At 36.6% G+C, this 16944-nt stretch overlaps 2 protein-coding genes across 3 annotated transcripts; one reads left to right on the top strand and one right to left on the bottom strand.

The window, feature by feature from the left end:
* Window positions 1–6: 6 nt before the first annotated feature.
* Window positions 7–5608, bottom strand: RAD1 (RAD1 checkpoint DNA exonuclease). Of its 2 annotated transcripts, none has more exons than XM_039347865.1 (6): window positions 5470–5608; window positions 4466–4718; window positions 3801–3909; window positions 2732–2990; window positions 1669–1767; window positions 7–834 (listed from the first exon to the last, which is right to left on the bottom strand). In XM_039347865.1, exons 2-6 carry the CDS (start codon window positions 4658–4660, stop codon window positions 651–653), a joined length of 846 nt encoding a protein of 281 aa, XP_039203799.1. In that variant the 5' UTR covers window positions 4661–4718; window positions 5470–5608; the 3' UTR covers window positions 7–650. The 2 variants fall into 2 exon arrangements, with proteins under 2 accessions (XP_039203799.1, XP_039203798.1); XM_039347864.1 differs by having other exon boundaries at window positions 5429–5585.
* Window positions 5609–6922: 1314 nt separating this feature from the next.
* Window positions 6923–16394, top strand: BRIX1 (biogenesis of ribosomes BRX1). Its single transcript, XM_039347866.1, has 10 exons — window positions 6923–7123; window positions 8028–8139; window positions 8600–8643; window positions 8898–8968; window positions 10905–10954; window positions 11172–11245; window positions 11342–11392; window positions 11966–12067; window positions 14467–14595; window positions 15964–16394. Exons 1-10 carry the CDS (start codon window positions 6956–6958, stop codon window positions 16234–16236), a joined length of 1074 nt encoding a protein of 357 aa, XP_039203800.1. The 5' UTR covers window positions 6923–6955; the 3' UTR covers window positions 16237–16394.
* Window positions 16395–16944: the final 550 nt, after the last annotated feature.

A 16944-nucleotide genomic window follows, 5' to 3' on the forward strand; every position in this document is an offset into this window, starting at 1 on the left:
ACTACATTTAAAGATATTTCTGAAAATGTATTTTGCAGTATATAAAAAGGGAAATGTATCAATTCATAACTTGTGATGCTTTCTAGATTCAAATACAAAGTAGGTGATTAGAAATGTAGAGAAGTATGTGATACAAATGTGATAACAGGTTTGCTTCTTGGCCAAATCTTTCTCCAGAAGTTCAGTTAGTGGTTCATGGTTTGCCATACAATCAGTCTCTCTTTTAGAGACTCTTTTCTAGTTTCTGTTATTGGGTATCTAAAACCCAGTGTTACAGATAGCTCCTTTAAGTTGTCCCTTGTAATTTTTATTTTCAGATAACTGAAATAAAAATACATTTGGCTTTACCCTGCTCTCCTTTTGGAAGCAAAGCAAAACCCCTGCCTGGGGGGTGGGTGGGGGGAAATGTGGTTTTTTTCATTCTTGACTCTGAGCCTCTGCATTACATACATTTCTCCATGGGCAATCACAACAGCTCCTTGAAAGCCTATTGTCTCCATCTCCATTTTTCACCATCCTAACCTAAGTGGCTCAGGGATGCTCTGACTTCCGTTACAATGGGAATAATGTTCTCTTGTTCTTTTTCTTTCCCGATTATCTTGAACTAAACAGTTTTTGCAGGGGTTAATTCAGTAACTTTTTCATTATGGCTACAGTTCTGCTTCTGCAACATCCTCATCAGGACAGCAGTAATATTCCACGAAGCATATCTCTCCGTCTTCATTCCTTATCATATATTGCAATGAAAGGAAGCCTCGGTTATCTGTCCGAATGGATACCTTGCAGGACAGAGCTAATGCTTTAATTGATGGCTTGAGTAATGATATCTTGTATCTGAAAAAAAGAAAGGCGTAATATCAAGTATAACAGAGGTATAAATGGCTGCCATTGTCTGAGTTAAAAAAAAAAAACCCAACCCTACACAAACACTATTATTGGGGATGGGGGGTGGAATGTCATCCTTTCTCCTCATGCTTTATTTTCAGCCCAAGCGCTATTTGCCCAGCATTTAAAATGAGCCCAGTGTGATTAACACATTCACCCAACTTCACCCTGGAAGGACACACCTATCTTGTTTTGTGGCTTCCCTGTAAAACAGTGTTTCTCAACTTTAGCAACCTGAAGATGTGTGTGGACTTCAACTCCCAGAATTCCCCAGCCAGCATGGGGAATGTGTTTTAATTCCCCCAGAAAACCACACTCCCAACTAAAACTGGGGGGACTGACAGCTACTTATACAAACAGGGAGCAAACCCCACGCTCACTCACACTAATGATGTCACCTAGTTGGGTAATGAAACATCTGCAAGCAAACAACCAAGTTCAGAGAGCACTGAGGACTCCATAGATCAATTCTAAATTGCATAAATTCTATTATTTTTTTTCAATGCTAAAAAATTATCCAAGATCTCACTGGCCATCTTTGTTAGATTTCTGAGTATAATTTCTGATTTGGGGCATTTAAAAAAATGTTTTGAATCTGCAAGATGACATGAATGGCGTTCAATACCAGAAAACATTGCCAATCCTTCTACAAACATTCCAAATAGGTAATATTGATCACCTTTCTGGTGGGGGACATATAGTCTAGTGTAAATAAATATTAACAATTGCATGATGCAAATGGTCACTGTAATACCTTGTAGTAAATGTACTGGTATAACTCACCTGTTTGTTTGTGTTTCATTACAATGAAAGGCTTCAATAAGGTCAGAATCTTTGGGGTAATCCAAATGAGTGCTTCCAGCATTCCCAAAAGTGGATAATCTTAAGAAGAAAAGATGTACCAGACTGAATAACAAAAATAGCAATACTGCATATGTGAACACGGTATATGATAAAATTGAGCAAAGAATGTGCAATTAACACTTTAAATTACTGAAAAATTATGTCTGGCATTAAAGTCTGAAAATACTAAATATTTTTGTCTGACTGTTTCAAAGGGATATTAAGAGAAATGAAGACAATAGCTAGTGATGGACTTATGGGATTAGTAATCATTTTGGGATTAGTGAGATTTAAAGAACAAAAGTCATGGGATATGCATTATGCCCTTTAAAAAATTAGCAAACAGTAAAAAAAAAAGCTATTTTTTTCCTTTTTTAAGTAGCAAGAAGAGTTTGCAAATGTTCAAGGAATCCTGCTCCTGAACCATCCCCACATAAAAGTTCATCAATTTTAGTAATTTCTGTTTTTAATCAGTTCTTCTACTAATATTAAAAAGAAAATTGTAGAGATTTTTCTTTATCACTAAAGGAAGTGTTAAATTTCTGGTTCCCCTCAATCATATTCCAAAATGTACACTGGTTCCTCCCAGGTGCCTCTGCTCACATTGCCAACCTCAGCACTAAGTCCTCTGAAGACCTCAAAAGCATAAATGTCTGACACCAGTTGCAAAAAGGTTGCTCATGGCTGATTTACTCTGACTTGGCAGCTCTCCAAAATCTCAAGCTATAGCTTTGCTACTGGCTAATTAGAGGTCCTAATCAGCTACAATTTTTCCACATACATAATTGGAAAAAAAGCCCGGGAATTCAATCGGACTTACTTTTAGATAAGTGAAGGACTGCTGTGCTAGAGCATAATCAAGATTGAATTTTAAATATGCAAACGTTTATTCAGCTTTACTTCCCATATACAAATTTTAGGCCATATGTTTGCACTGGGCTCAGTATTACAGTTACCATGTTTTGAAGCATGATTACCAGACTAGGACAATTATTTCTACTACCTGAAATAAGGTTTGTCTGGAGACATTGTAATCTGCAGCACTTCACTGGTCATATCTAGTTCGGAAAATGCCTCTCTCAGTCCCTCTGACTGCAGGATAATTTTATTTACAACATTAGTACTGCAGAAGTCAAAATCGAGAATCTCTTCAGGCTCCTGAGTCTTGATTTTACATACAGTCACCACCCCTCCTTCCTCCAGGTAGAGTGTTAGAGGGTAGCCATATCCCTGATAACACATCCGAAGGGCTGTTTGAGTTCCTGAAATGGGGAAAAAAAACCCTATTACAATATTGTAATTCTAACTATGCCTATTCAGTAGGGCTGGGCAGCAATTTGGATTTAAATAAAAAAGAAAGGTTTTGAGTGGAAAATGGTACTAACAGAACTCCTGAAAGCAGCTGCATCTCTTGCAAGGACTATGTCGTTGCTTTTTGCAACTGCAGCATGATCCTGGAAAAATATGCAATTAAGGGCTTGCAAACAGCTGTACGAGTGGGCACATCTTCCAAAGCACCTTTATGCCTTGACTGTGAAGAACCACATAACAGTCTTTGTGTGTGTGTGTGTGTGTGTTTGTGTGCACACGCCTTCAAGTCACTAACTATTATTGACTGCCTAGACAAGTCTTTGTAGTTTTCTTTGCAAAGTTTTTCAGAACTGGCTTGCCACTACCTATTTCCTATGGCTGAGAAAGAGTGACTGGCCCAAAGTAACTTTGTTGGTTTCATGTCTAGGGCAAGACTAGAACTCAGGGTTTTTGGCTTGATGATTATTATTCTTCTACCCCAGATTGGCTCTCATGGTCATATTCAGCTGGTTGTAAACCCCACTGAACATAATGGGATTTTCTTTTCCATAAACGTGCATGAAATGAACTGCAAAAATGATCGCGTTCCCTCCTGATCAATCCATCAGTAGGACTTTGGAAGTAAATATTAGGCATATTGATATGGACAAATATGGGGCATTTCTAATTCAATCCACAATTCATCTTACAGCACAGGATAATTTTCATACAATAATAAGAAACAAGTTGGCATCATTCAATAAAGTAAACTCAAGCAATACCTGGCAAAGAATTTGTTCCAAAGATGGTCAAACAGTCCAAAAGCACGGACAGATTGATTCTGAACATCACAGATTCTTCCCGCACAACAAATTCTTGGAAAATTCCAGCCTGTAAATTAACAAATCCAGAAACGTGAAGGCCAAGTAATAGAAAAATGGCACTCTTACTTTCAAACTGCAATCCAGTGGTGTTTAACAAGAGAATGACCAAGCAGAAGAGAGTGTTTTACAAAACAACACATGGAACTGATATATAACTAACAACAGACACAAGGGCAAGGCTGTGATGATTAAAGAAAGCGTAATTACAAACCCCACTACAAAGTCATACACAGCGGGGCCACAACAACCATTTCTTTATTTTCAAAATACCGTCTCTTGCATATAGAAAAAACATGTTTTAAATTACAATATGTTATTAAATGTGTATCAAGAAGTACTGCTGGAATAACAGCATTACAGACTCAACCACCTCAGAGTGGCTTAAATAGTTCTCTGTGCTAAAAATAAGATATGCTGAGAAATTACAGGAGGATTGTTTTCATTATTAGAATATGTCATTTCTTTTGGAAGTCTTATTGGATGTCATACACGTTCATTTAATTTATTTAGTCAAACTAAAGTTCCTCATAAGTCTGAAAAGAAAAGAAATCCTGTGGTCTAACCTGAACAAAAGCATTGGCTTGCAAAGACTTTGCATTTTCCACCGTGAATTTGAGTCCATTTGATGAAGTGAAGCAAGTAGCGTGGTCTTTGAAATGAATGGCTTTCAAAATATTGGAGAGGTTTCTAACATTATCAAGAGTTGCTACCAGAACATTCTGCTCTTTGCATATTTCAGGTTGGGTTGAGAAGGGCATGGCACCTATGCTCTCGTAAAGCCTTCCTTGGAGAGCACAAAGAAGGAATTTGGAAATCCTGAAAGAAAAAACAGTAAAATCCAAACACAGTTACCTGAAACAGACAAGACTTGATGCAGCATAATTGTTTTTAAGCAGCAATTATACTATTTTAACATTCTTTTTTCCAGGCACAATAACAATGTAGCCTTTCAAGAATCTTTTTCTTCAGCAATAAATTGGACAACTCCATCACCTGCAGCATTACAAGAATTATAGCATCATATACAGTGTCTGTCTGTCTGTCTGTCTGTCTGTCTATCTATCTATCTATCTATCTATCTATCTTTAGGTATCTATCAAAAGAGAGGGAGGGAGAGACACAACACACACGCGCACACACATATATGGTATATATGAGATGTTTATGATAAGGTGACCAACTTTTTTACAATGAAAAGGAGGACACAAATAAATTGAAGAAAAAAATATCATAAATAAAAGAAACATTTTACTCATTGCAACAATAATACAGACAACTTGCACGTGCAAAGTTTGCCAGCTGGATGTTTTGGCGCGCTCAGCAGCAATTCCTATTGGCTTTCAAAAGCCAATAGGGGGAGTAGCACAGCTCACGCAAAAGTTGAAAACAAAACCCATCAAAAAAAGGTGCTGGAAGGCCGTTCTGAGCGTTCTATGAGGGAAAAAAAAAAGCCCTGCAGATTAGTCTTCAAATATCGAAAAGGAGGACATGAAGGAGGACACTTTTTGAGGGAGGACAGAACTTACAAAAGGAGGACTGTCCTCCCTAAAGGAGGACGGTTGGTCACCTTAGTTATGAGATAACCTCTCCGGCAATGCCACGAATTTCTTCAGACGCCACACTGTGAGAAGAAAGCGGCTTAACTGCTTTACGACATGCTGTAACGAGCATCTCTATGACCTGCCGAAGCGGCTCATGGAGAGGCAGAATGGAACTTCCGGTCCTGGCTAATCTCTCTCTATGACCTGATTTCTCTATGGTTTAACTGCCCTCGTATCCATAGCCGAGTTAGGAGCGTTTTACAAAGCGCAAAAAAGAGGCGCAAGGAACAGGAAACCAAAGCAATTAAAAGCAAGAGATATGAGACTATCTGACTCAAGTTTAGTTTATAGCAACATCATTCACAAAAGGTGTTCCACCTCACACATCCTCACTTCTCCCACGTCTCTTGGGGGTGGGTTTCTCAGGAGTCTGAAATCAAAATTTGTTTCCAGATATAGTACTTGGAAATATTTAAAACAATGTCCTTATTACAAATATTGCATAGACCCTTTCATGGAAAGCATTTATGTTAATATCCAATGGGTTTAAATTTTTTACCTGGTTCAATAAATAGTGTGCGAATGCATTTTTTAATTTTAATACAGTATGAGTAATGCCCATTAAGAATTTGAGGGGAAGGATTCATTGGATGTTGATGTTACATAGAATTTTAGGCTTTATTTTAATACAGGTATTATCATTTAGCATGACAATGTATGCCTCCTTTTGAAGATTAGAAAACTATGTTTTTTCCTTTGGAGTTATTTTCTATGTATTTTATTGTTTGATTTGTTGCTTTCTGCTGCAACGCAGCTCAAATGTATGTATCATTTGTTTTTATATTCTGTATAAAGAGTTGTTTCCCCTTAATAAATGCCTTTCACTTTGCCTGAGCCATTTTGCAAAGGTATTGAGTGTTTCTCCCTCAAATTCAGGGAGGTATTTTTCCAGATCCAGACCAACTCAGGTGCCTGAGTTTTATGGGCAACAATTAGAAGCGTTACCAGTTCAAAAACCTGATGCGGTTGTTTCGTTTTTTGCGCCTTAATCCTGCAGAATACATGCACAACGAACACCTTCTTTTCCTCCGTTTTAATTTGATTCTTAGATTGTTCAGTACAGGGTTTTTTTCCTCTTAACTATATAGCTCTTTTTATACATTAAATTAGGGTTTTTTTAACCATATAGTTTTTTTATATAATGGACAGTTATATTACTATTTATACATAGTACCTGAAGTCATTCATTTAAGAAAAATATTGTGATGGTTTAAAGTTTAATAAAAAAGTTTTTTTAAAAAAAAAATGAAAACACGGGTTAAGCCTGTTGTAATATTAAGTTTATTAGGTACTCAATAAACACATAATACATTCTACGAAAGTCTTTACGGTAGAGGAGAACATCCACCTTCCCATCAGTCTCAGCGCGCCAGCGTGAAAACTCTATAATTCTTTTAGCTGCTCCTAAAGATCCTAGAGCGGTCGAAAGGGAGGTAATGTGGGGGAAGACAAATGGCGGCAACCAAGAGGCGGCGTGGAGCCGGCAAGGCAACCGCAGCCGGGCCGAAGGAAAAACGTGCGAAGGGAGCTTTGGAAGGGAAGGAGAGCGAGGAGGCGGAGAAAGGTCCGTCTTCCGTGGAAGGCCAGGATGAGTTCCACATACCTCCTCCTGTCTCGCAGGTGTGGATGCCACGAAGGGGGCTTCTGGAGGGGTGTTGATGCCTCTGAGCTCTTTTCTTTCTGAGGTTGAACCCGAGTCTTTCCTGTCCGGGTAATGCCGCTGTACCTCTGAGCATGTGCAAAGTCTCTCTGGGAATGTATAACGGGGGTGCCTGTCTTTCCCTCCTCCAAAAATTTTTAATAGATGTTGAATAATATTTGAACGAATTTGAGCTTTGAATGAGTTTTATCAAAGCTGCATCTTTGGAAGTGAGCTGAGGGCGCCTTGTGGGTGAGCTGTAAAGTGAGAAACTGGAGGGTGCTTTTCTTCGAGTTGATATAATAGCTGGGTAATGAAAAACTTTAATGCTTCTGTATCCTACCTTTTTGGTGTCTTGACCAAGGTAATTCTGCCTATAACAACTTGGGAGACTGTGTGGAGGGATTGGCGAATATCTTCCTTTAGTAGTAAGAGTAAATTTTCATGTGATTGGAGGCTTCCTTAAGGAGTCTTGGACTTTGGCTTTGAAAAGTATTTCTAAGGTTAGAGCAGTGTTTCTCAATGTTAAGATGAGTGGATTTAAATTCCCAGAATTCCCCATTCAGCATGAATTCCACACATCTTAAAAGTTGCCAAGGTTAGGGCATGACCATACTTAATTATTGTTTTTTTTTTAAATCTGTAAAATTGGGGACATCAGTTTGAGATGAACCTCTGTCAGATACTTTGTCATAGTGCACTGTTTTCTTCTACATGCAATAATTTATTGTTAGCGTATTTAACCACAAGCTCGGAGAACGAACCTTCACCCTCATCCTATACCCGAGCTACAAATATTTACCACTATTGTAAACCACTGCTTTGGTTAAATGTTTTAATTTGGTCTCATCTTAACTGGATCATGCTAATGCTTCTGTTTTCCAGGGTAAATGGAAGAACAAAGAGAGGGTCCTCATTTTTTCTTCCAGAGGAATAAATTTTAGGACAAGGCATCTGATGAAGGATTTGCGTACATTAATGCCTCATTCTAAAGCAGGTAGTTTGTGATTTTGCTTGTATTACTTCTCTGTCTTTTTAGTTAGGTGGTTGTTACTTCAATTTATGGAACCCTGCACAAATCTGTACACTAGGAATTATTAGTTTCCGAAAAGATGTTGGAACAAAACTGAGTGAATGAGTAGTTACATAGATATATTCCTTCCTCCTCTTAAAGCCAGCTAACTTATGATTTTTTTTCCTGCCCTTACAAGAATAAGTAGCAGACGGTGTGCTAAACAACATATGAACATAAAACATGTTCCATTTTTGCAGATATACAGTTCTTCCCAATAAATTGCTTTGAAGACAGAGGTATTAAGGAAAAATTTAAAATAAGCATTACCTGTAAACTAAATGTGTCAAAGCATTTATTTTGAATATTAATTTCAGGGGAGTATTCAGAATCTATAAAATAAATTCCATATTTATAAGGTTAAAATATGCTATTTGTGTTATAGATACCAAAATGGACAGGAAAGACAAGCTATTTATCATTAATGAGGTAAGTTATATACATTTTCTGCTTTTTCCAAGTTACTAATTGATTGTCCTGGTGGAGTGGGAATTTAATTCTAGCTTTTCCTATGCCTAAACCTTTCATTGTGCCGTATTATAAATTACAAACTTGGGCATTATCTAAAACAACATAAATGAGCTTCATTTACACCCATCAAATCTTTTTTATTCTAGATATTAGATTCAAAACAATGAAATACTCTTCTTTGGTCTGAATATTGTTTTTCTTGCTTTATGTAGGTCTGTGAAATGAAGAATTGCAATAAGTGCATATTTTTTGAAGCCAAAAAGAAGCAAGATCTTTACGTTTGGTGAGGAAAATTTAATTTGGAAGACTTTTGCCTGTAAACTCAAGTTATTGATATCTAGACAGTTTGGGGAATAAGTGAAAATAGGAGTATGGGGTTGTACTAAGGATCATGTAAATATCCCAGACTGCTATTCTTTAGTTACATAATTTTTTATTGGTGGATAATGACTGTCAATTTTGTTACATCAAGAGCAACCAGTTGCCTGGCCATATCCGTCCCCGGTTATGTCCTAGTCATTTCAATCAACTCTTTGACAGGTTAAATGTTCAGGGTACCCAGCAGGAACTTTTACTTGAGAGTGTTGCATTCTGAAGATTGGGTATAAATAAATCTACCTATAATACATTTTTGTGTTAAGAAAAGGTTGGGATATTAATTAAAAAGTGTATGTGTAGTTAGGAAATGTTTAATGAAATCAATTGCCCTCTCATGGATTTTGTATTCTGCCAACCCTGTGTTCAAATCTCTATATAGTAAGTTTATGCAGGATAGCAATAATGTTGGTGAATCTTTTATTACCTTTGATGATAAAGATGATACTGGGCCTATGCTAAATAGGGCTGTTTTGTGGAGGATCTGACTTCTCTTAGACAAAAAAGTGTTGTAGCTAAGAAGTTCTGACTATTAAAAGATGTGCTACTCTTACGCGTCTCTCATGTACTCCTGCAAATCTTGTAACTCGTTTAACAGTATGCAGAAGTATGTTCCTTTTTTGAGGAGATTTGTTAGTACTTCTAATTGCTATTGAATCTTCTCTGCAGGGTACATTTTTCTCCATGATGTTATAGAATAGCATAAAAGTGATCTTCAATATCCAAAATTATTTTTAAAAATAGATTTGTTTCCAGTAAGTTTAAAAACAAAACTACTGTTAAAAAAACCCTCATGACTTCTATTGCCTTTCTTGCTGTGATCAAGAGCATTCCATAGAAATATTTTGCACAAACATTATAAATATTTTGTGTCATGAAAGCACCATATAGATTTTCCAGATTTGCTCCAAAATGTTGCAGTCTGCTATCCGAGAATTATCTTCTTCCATAAGATAAAACATTCTAGAACAGTGGTGGCGAACGTTTTAGAGACCGAGTGCCCAAACTGCAATCCAAAACCCACTTATGTATCGCCAGGTGCCGGGTGGGCGTGGCCCATTGGGTGGGCGTGGCTATGGTGGTCATGGCAGATTGGGTGGTTGCCTCCACCATCCAGTCCTGATTCGCCCAGCTCTTGCAGCTGCTCCCTGACTCCCAGTGCAGGGAGAAAGAGAGCGAGAGTGCAGGCGCAGGTGGACAGGTGGAGGGGAGCAGCTTGGCCCCTCCTTCCTCTGGGGCGATGGCGCGCGTGCCCACAGGACAGCTCTGCGTGCCACCTGTGGCATGTGTGCCATAGGTTCACCACCCCTGTTCTAGAAGAAATGTGGATACATCATTTAGGAGATATCCAATCCTAGTCAGAAAATAAGCTGGGTTGAGTGGTGGAGAAAGGTATACTGTACTTGTTATATATAAAAAACATATATTACTATTGTGATTCCCTCTTCATAAAACATTCTCCCCCTAGAGCTGGGTTGGGCCCCTATGGCCAAGTTTATAGCCTGTGCACTTTACCTCCCAGGCTGATTCTGGAATTTTGGGAGTTGGTTTAGAGGTCGTAAAGTTGCCATAGTTGCCCACTCCTGCCTAGAGGTTTGGATGTTCCTATTCCGAAAACAAGCAAAAACATCACTGTATTAATGGCAATTGAAAACTTAACAAAACAGTGGCAAAACTGCAAAAGCCTTTTTAGTACATATATTTGGGGCACTTTCAGGCATCTCTTGTCAAAAGTATTGTCTGTTTCATACATTCAAAACATTACACCGTAGGCCAATTACTAAGGAAATGCAGTTACCAAAGAAATGCTAATTTTTTCTAACCATATTCCATAACTCTTTTAGGCTTTCAAACATCCCACATGGACCATCGGCCAAGTTTTTAGTCCAGAACAGTAAGTACAGCCACCTAGTGAAATACCTTCTAATGCAATCATTATTTTTTAACTGCTTCCAAACAATCCCCAATAAACATGCTTGTAATTATGTTAGGCATTTGCAAAAATTAGTATTGTAGACTGGGATCAGCTGCTATACTGTTCTGTTCTTTTAAACAACTTCTTCCCCACATAGCAGACTGTACTTTCTTAATTGTACTTAATATCATTACAGTTCACACGTTGGCTGAGTTGAAGATGACTGGAAACTGTTTGAGAGGCTCTCGACCTGTTCTTTCTTTCGATCCAGTAAGAATAAACTTGCAGTTGTGGGGCTACTCTCCTTTATGGTCTATAATTCTCATGCTTTTTCCCTTGTTCCTAAACTTTATTGTTCTTTCATAGGTTTTTGACCAGAAACCGCATTATGCTTTGCTGAAAGAGCTGTTTATTCAGGTCTGTATATATTTATTTATTCCTAAGGGGCAGTCTTCTATCTGTAATGATGTGTTGTGCAGATTTGGAATCCTTTCATCAGGATTTTATATACATATTTAAGCAACAAGGTTTTGTTAGACTTCTATTAAGTATAGCTTGCCAAGATCTCATGCTCCTACTTCAGTAGGAACTTCACATTAGACATTAAGTCTTTGAAAGACTTTGTCCACAAGGAAATACAATAGTGAGACCTGAAGAATTCAGCTGAGATTTGATTTTCCATATTTTGCCTCCACTTCTGTGAACATAATTGAACCAAGTGTGCTGTAATTCATTTTTTCAGTGGTCGAACCCAAGAGTGAAGATAGAAGTTATGTTGAAGTTGCATTCAATAAATATTCAGAAAATAGATAGATTTTGTATTATGAAAACAAAAAAATTATAGCCTGACTCTGTGATAAACAATTTGGTATTCAAACTATTTTAATAGCAACAAATCAACCAGACAAATGGAATGCATGATGTATGTATGAATGAATGTATGATGTATGATTGCATTGATCACCCAGCGCTCTCATTTCTCTTGACTAGATCTTTAGTACTCCACAGTATCATCCCAGGAGTCAGCCTTTTGTAGACCACGTTTTCACATTCTCCATCACAGATGAGAGGATTTGGTTTCGAAATTATCAGGTTAGTTCCTGTTTTGCTTATGGGCTGTAATCAACAATAGTGACAAGAACTCTCTGAGGTTTGGCCTCTGAGAAAGAACAGGACCATAGAATTCCAACCTGGAAGAGGTTAAATGGTTATTTTTTTCCCAAGTTATTTTTTTCTTTCACTGGATTAGCTTTGGAAGATTTATATTTTTTAAAAAAAAACTTTGATAAAATTGATCAGATGATGTCAACAGCAAAGCCAGCAACCTGAAATTGGTAATGATATATGTAACAATGGTGCATATACATACAGTAATAATTGTAAAAACCATCCTAGGTAAGCTTTGAGTGTGCCTGCTTCTCCTTTTTTTTTTTTTTTTTTGCATAGTTCCAACAAGACTGGAAGTTTGTTTTCCTTCAGATTAATTAACAGATTTTTTTTAAGTTTATCATTGTGTATAGAGACAAATTGTGAAATTTAACTGAAGTTTAATGGAAGAATTAAATAAGAATTCCATGATTTCTTGTTTAAAGGCACAGTAATTAACCAGAGCTTGGAATTTATTTTGTTTATCAAATTTGTATGCTGTCAAATTTCTTAAGATATAATGGTAAAGTGCATTTATACAAACTTAATTGTTGACATGACAGTGTTCAAAGGGAGAACACAAAATTTGAATTTAAAGTTTGCTCAAGCTGCTTTGTATAACAATGGGCCATATATAATGGTTACATAACCACTAAATCATGTTTTAGTTTCATGCTGCAAACAATGGCTTTTTCTTCCAATGATAACTTTCATCTAGTTTCCAGTTTTTTTCTGGGTCAAGTAGAGATGGAGTAAATCTCAGGTGCTCATATTATAAACTATATAATAAAATCAGGAAGATTTGGGTACACTGAGGATAACCTAGGATAAGTATCAAAACATTACAAGACAATAAGAGTAGAGGTGGTCTTGGACTCCCTAAATGGGAAATCTATTATGCGGCAGAATTATTATGGATTAAAGACTGGATAAACTTGGATAATGAAAGAATACTAATGATAGAAGGACATGATCTACAGGCGGGTTGGCATGCATTTCTATGGGGGAAACAGAAGAAAACATCAACATATTTCTAGCAACATCAGAGGAGCATTGATCGGGATATGGGAAAAAATAAAAAGACACTATGGTAAAATTCCAAATTGGTTCTCGCCAATGGAGGCAGTGATTCATCCTAATACATTAGAGAGAAAAAAGATGATTAGGTATAAAGAATTACTGGATGACCAAGGAAATCTCAAGTCAAGAGAAGAGTTGGAGGAACAAAGAATACCCATAGATTGGTGGCCGTATTTACAAATTCAATCTAGATATAATAGGGATAGGCAAGAACATGGAATTAGTCAGACCCCACACCAACTTGATAAAATTCTAATAAGGAAGGAAAACTTTTATCAAAAATTTATAAATACCTATTAGAGATAGAGTTAAAGGAAGAAATAGTGAAGGGGCCAATGATAGCGTGGGCACGAAATGTGGGGCGAAATATAAATTTAGAGGAATGGGAAAGATTATGGAACATAAATTGCAAATTGACGCTATCAACTGCATACAGAGAGAATCAATATAAAATGATTTACAGATGGCATTTAACACCGGCAAGATTGGCTAAAATGTATAAAAATATAGACCCAAAGTGTTGGAAATGTAAAATCAGAGAAGGAACATTTTATCACATGTGGTGGCTGTGCCCCAAAGCAAAAAATTATTGGGAACGAATAAGAGATTGGATACAGGAGATAACGGAGATACAAACGGATTTTAAACCAGAATTATTTCTTTTGGGCATAATAAATTTAAAGATGGAAAAACAACTCCAACATATCATTATACACATATTGACTGCAGCTCGTATAGCATATGCTCAATGTTGGAAGAGTGAAAATATTCCCACAAATGATATGATTATGTACAAAATCTTGGAATGCGCAGAAATGAATAAACTTACGTTAGAATTAAAAGACAAGGAGGCGACAGAATTTTATGAAATTTGGAATAAATGTTATAATTGGCTAGAACAGAGAAAGGAAAAGACATAATTATTGATGTACCTAAAATGTAAATAAGATGTAAAGAATGCTTAAAATGTATAGTACTGTTCTGTTAAAAGAAAATATTTATGTTTATGTATTTTAAGTTTGTTTGGGTGTATGGTGAAAAATAATTTAAAAAATAAATAAAAAAAACCCAGGAAGATTTGGGTACACTGAGGTTGAAGGTCCTGGAAAAGAAAGGTGATAGGAAAGGGTATTTAAGCATATACATTAAACATACATCATGTTTCAAAGTTCTAATCAGAATCAAACTTTAACACATTGGCTAAAATGGTGTTAAGTACTTTGATTCCAAATGCTAAAACATCCCTGCCTTTTGCTCTGTTGCAGTTCATGGAAGAAGATGGAACTCTTGTTGAAATTGGGCCTCGTTTTGTCCTGAACCTAATCAGGATCTTCCAGGGCAGTTTCGGAGGACAAACCCTGTATGAAAACCCTCATTACCAGTCTCCAAATATGGTAATACCATAGTCTTGTTTTCATTACTGGTTAGATAACTCTAGCCTTTTTTCTTAGGTACTCGAGGTGGATTATGCTGAAGGAGAAGGGAGGACAATTCTCTTCTCCAGCATAAAATGCTGTCCGATATAGATTGGGTTGAGAGTAATTGGTCCATGTCTTCCAGCAAGTTTCCCTGGCTGATGCTGGACTTGAACTGGGTCTTCACACCTAGTATCATTCTGTCTCAACTTGGCTGGTTACGCTGGTTTCTATGACCATCTCAAGCCATTAATAAAAATAACAGTATTTTGTTATTTTCCCCAATATTCTACTATGCTGGGGTTGTGTGTTAATGGCTACTGCACTTGCCCCTGATAGTTTATCTTAGGTAATTTCTTTGGTCATTATTTAAAAAGCGGTGATTCCTTGGCATGCTGTATATTCAAAATACATTTTTATATCTCTATCTTTTAAAGTGCTGCCTCTTGGCTCAGTTAGTTTGAGTCAGTCTCAGAGATACTTGAAACAAGTATTCTGTGTCTGTTGATTATTGATCTTGTCAGATTAGCTTGTTACATTTTTCTTTAAACACTTGATATTCTGTGCACTTAATCTGCACAGAAATGTTTGTGCAAATGTGCTTTGCATGTATTAGAAATATGTACATTTGTACAAATTTATTTGCAAAATTATAAACGATGGCTTGCTCTTATGCTAAAATTATAAAATAAATTTAGATTGACCCCACTACTAACTAGGATCAGGGCACAGTTTTCACTATTTTTTGCACTCTGTGATGTAATTTCAGTGTTAGACCTTTGGTGGACATTCATGTTCATTATTTGATAAAGCAGACGTAGCATACTACTACTAAGTTGCATAATAATATGGTTTTAGGCAGTATGCCCCAAAGTAATGTAATACAGTCCTTTTACTTATTGAATAGAACTGGAGATCCAAGTTCAAATTTATCCTCAACTATGGAACTCATTGGGTAGGTTTGGGGCAACTAATGCATCTCTTAGCTCATCCTTATCTCACAAGATCATTATTGTGGAGAAAAACAACTCATGTAAACTATCTAAGTTCCTGGATAAAAGATAAAATACCAGTCAATGCAAGTTAATCATTAAAATTTCTGGAAACTGAAACTGATAAGAGGGAGAAACTGATAGCAGATATTCTTTGCATATTGGGGGCTCTGATTCTACCCCCAGAACATTCTGGTTCAGTTGCAACACTATCTGAAAAGTTGCAGAGCTTATGTAGTTGCCATAAAAAAAACCTAGAACTAGCTAGACTAGGGGTCTAACTTGATACATGCAGCTTTCTAATGTTTTTTTTTATGCCATGTAGTATGCTAATCTGCTTTTATTATTAATACAGCATCGCCGGGAATTAAGACTGGCCCTAGTTGCTAAATTTAGAGAAAAACAAAACATGAAACAATTACAGAAATTGAAGAGTAAGGAGGACCAAGCACTCATTCCTGAAGATCCCACCGAGGAAGTTTTTGAAACGCCAGCTGAAGAAAAGCCAATGGAGATAGAACTGGTGAGGCCAGAACCAAAAATGAGTTTGAAAAAGAAAAAGAAGAAAGCACATCAACGACAGAGGAAGTGGAAGAAAAAGCTTGGCAGAAGTGGAGTACAGAATTAGAACTTTGAAAAAAGATGGAGATTAACTGGACTTTATAGTAAGGGCATCTAATCAGTTACTAGGTTACTTTTCTAATCAAGTTGTCTGCAGTTATCTACTGTAGTATCGCACTGTAATCAATTATTGGCTGGTCTTAAATATTTTTATCCAAAAAAAAATGGTTTTTCTTGCTTTTTTATTTAAAAAAGGAAGTTGGTGATATCTATAGCAGTTAGAGAGAGCCAGTGGCTCTAGCAATATCTCTCATGCCTACTTTTAAAAAAATGCCCCATTGGAACAGACCCTCTTTTAATCTCTGTTTGGAAAAATAAACTCAACCATAAATCAATGTACACTTGAGAAATCACCTACTCACAATTTCCAATAGTTTAATGGCTGAAATGCCTTCTCAGTTTGAAGACTGTAATAGTTTATGGAACTGGTATGTTTTCCTGTATCTTTGCTATAGATGTCCTAGAATTCCTACCTGAAGATTCATGATGATTCTTAATCCTATATTATAGAGTCTGTTCAGTTCTTATCTGTGAGGGAGAACTTTTTTTGTTACTAATATCTGGAGATAAAATTTCATATGTATACATGCTCAACTAAGATTCTTCAATCTCTGGAATTTTTTTTTTTATGTATTCCATAGCATTTACACAGTTTTGGACATACTGCACCCCAATTGCTTTCTCAAAAAAAAAAAAAAAAAAAAAGGAAGAGGAT

The sequence above is a fragment of the Crotalus tigris genome, unplaced genomic scaffold (genome assembly GCF_016545835.1).
Source record: "Crotalus tigris isolate CLP2741 ecotype Arizona unplaced genomic scaffold, ASM1654583v1 scf7180000018103.2265978, whole genome shotgun sequence".
Lineage (NCBI taxonomy): Eukaryota > Metazoa > Chordata > Lepidosauria > Squamata > Viperidae > Crotalus > Crotalus tigris.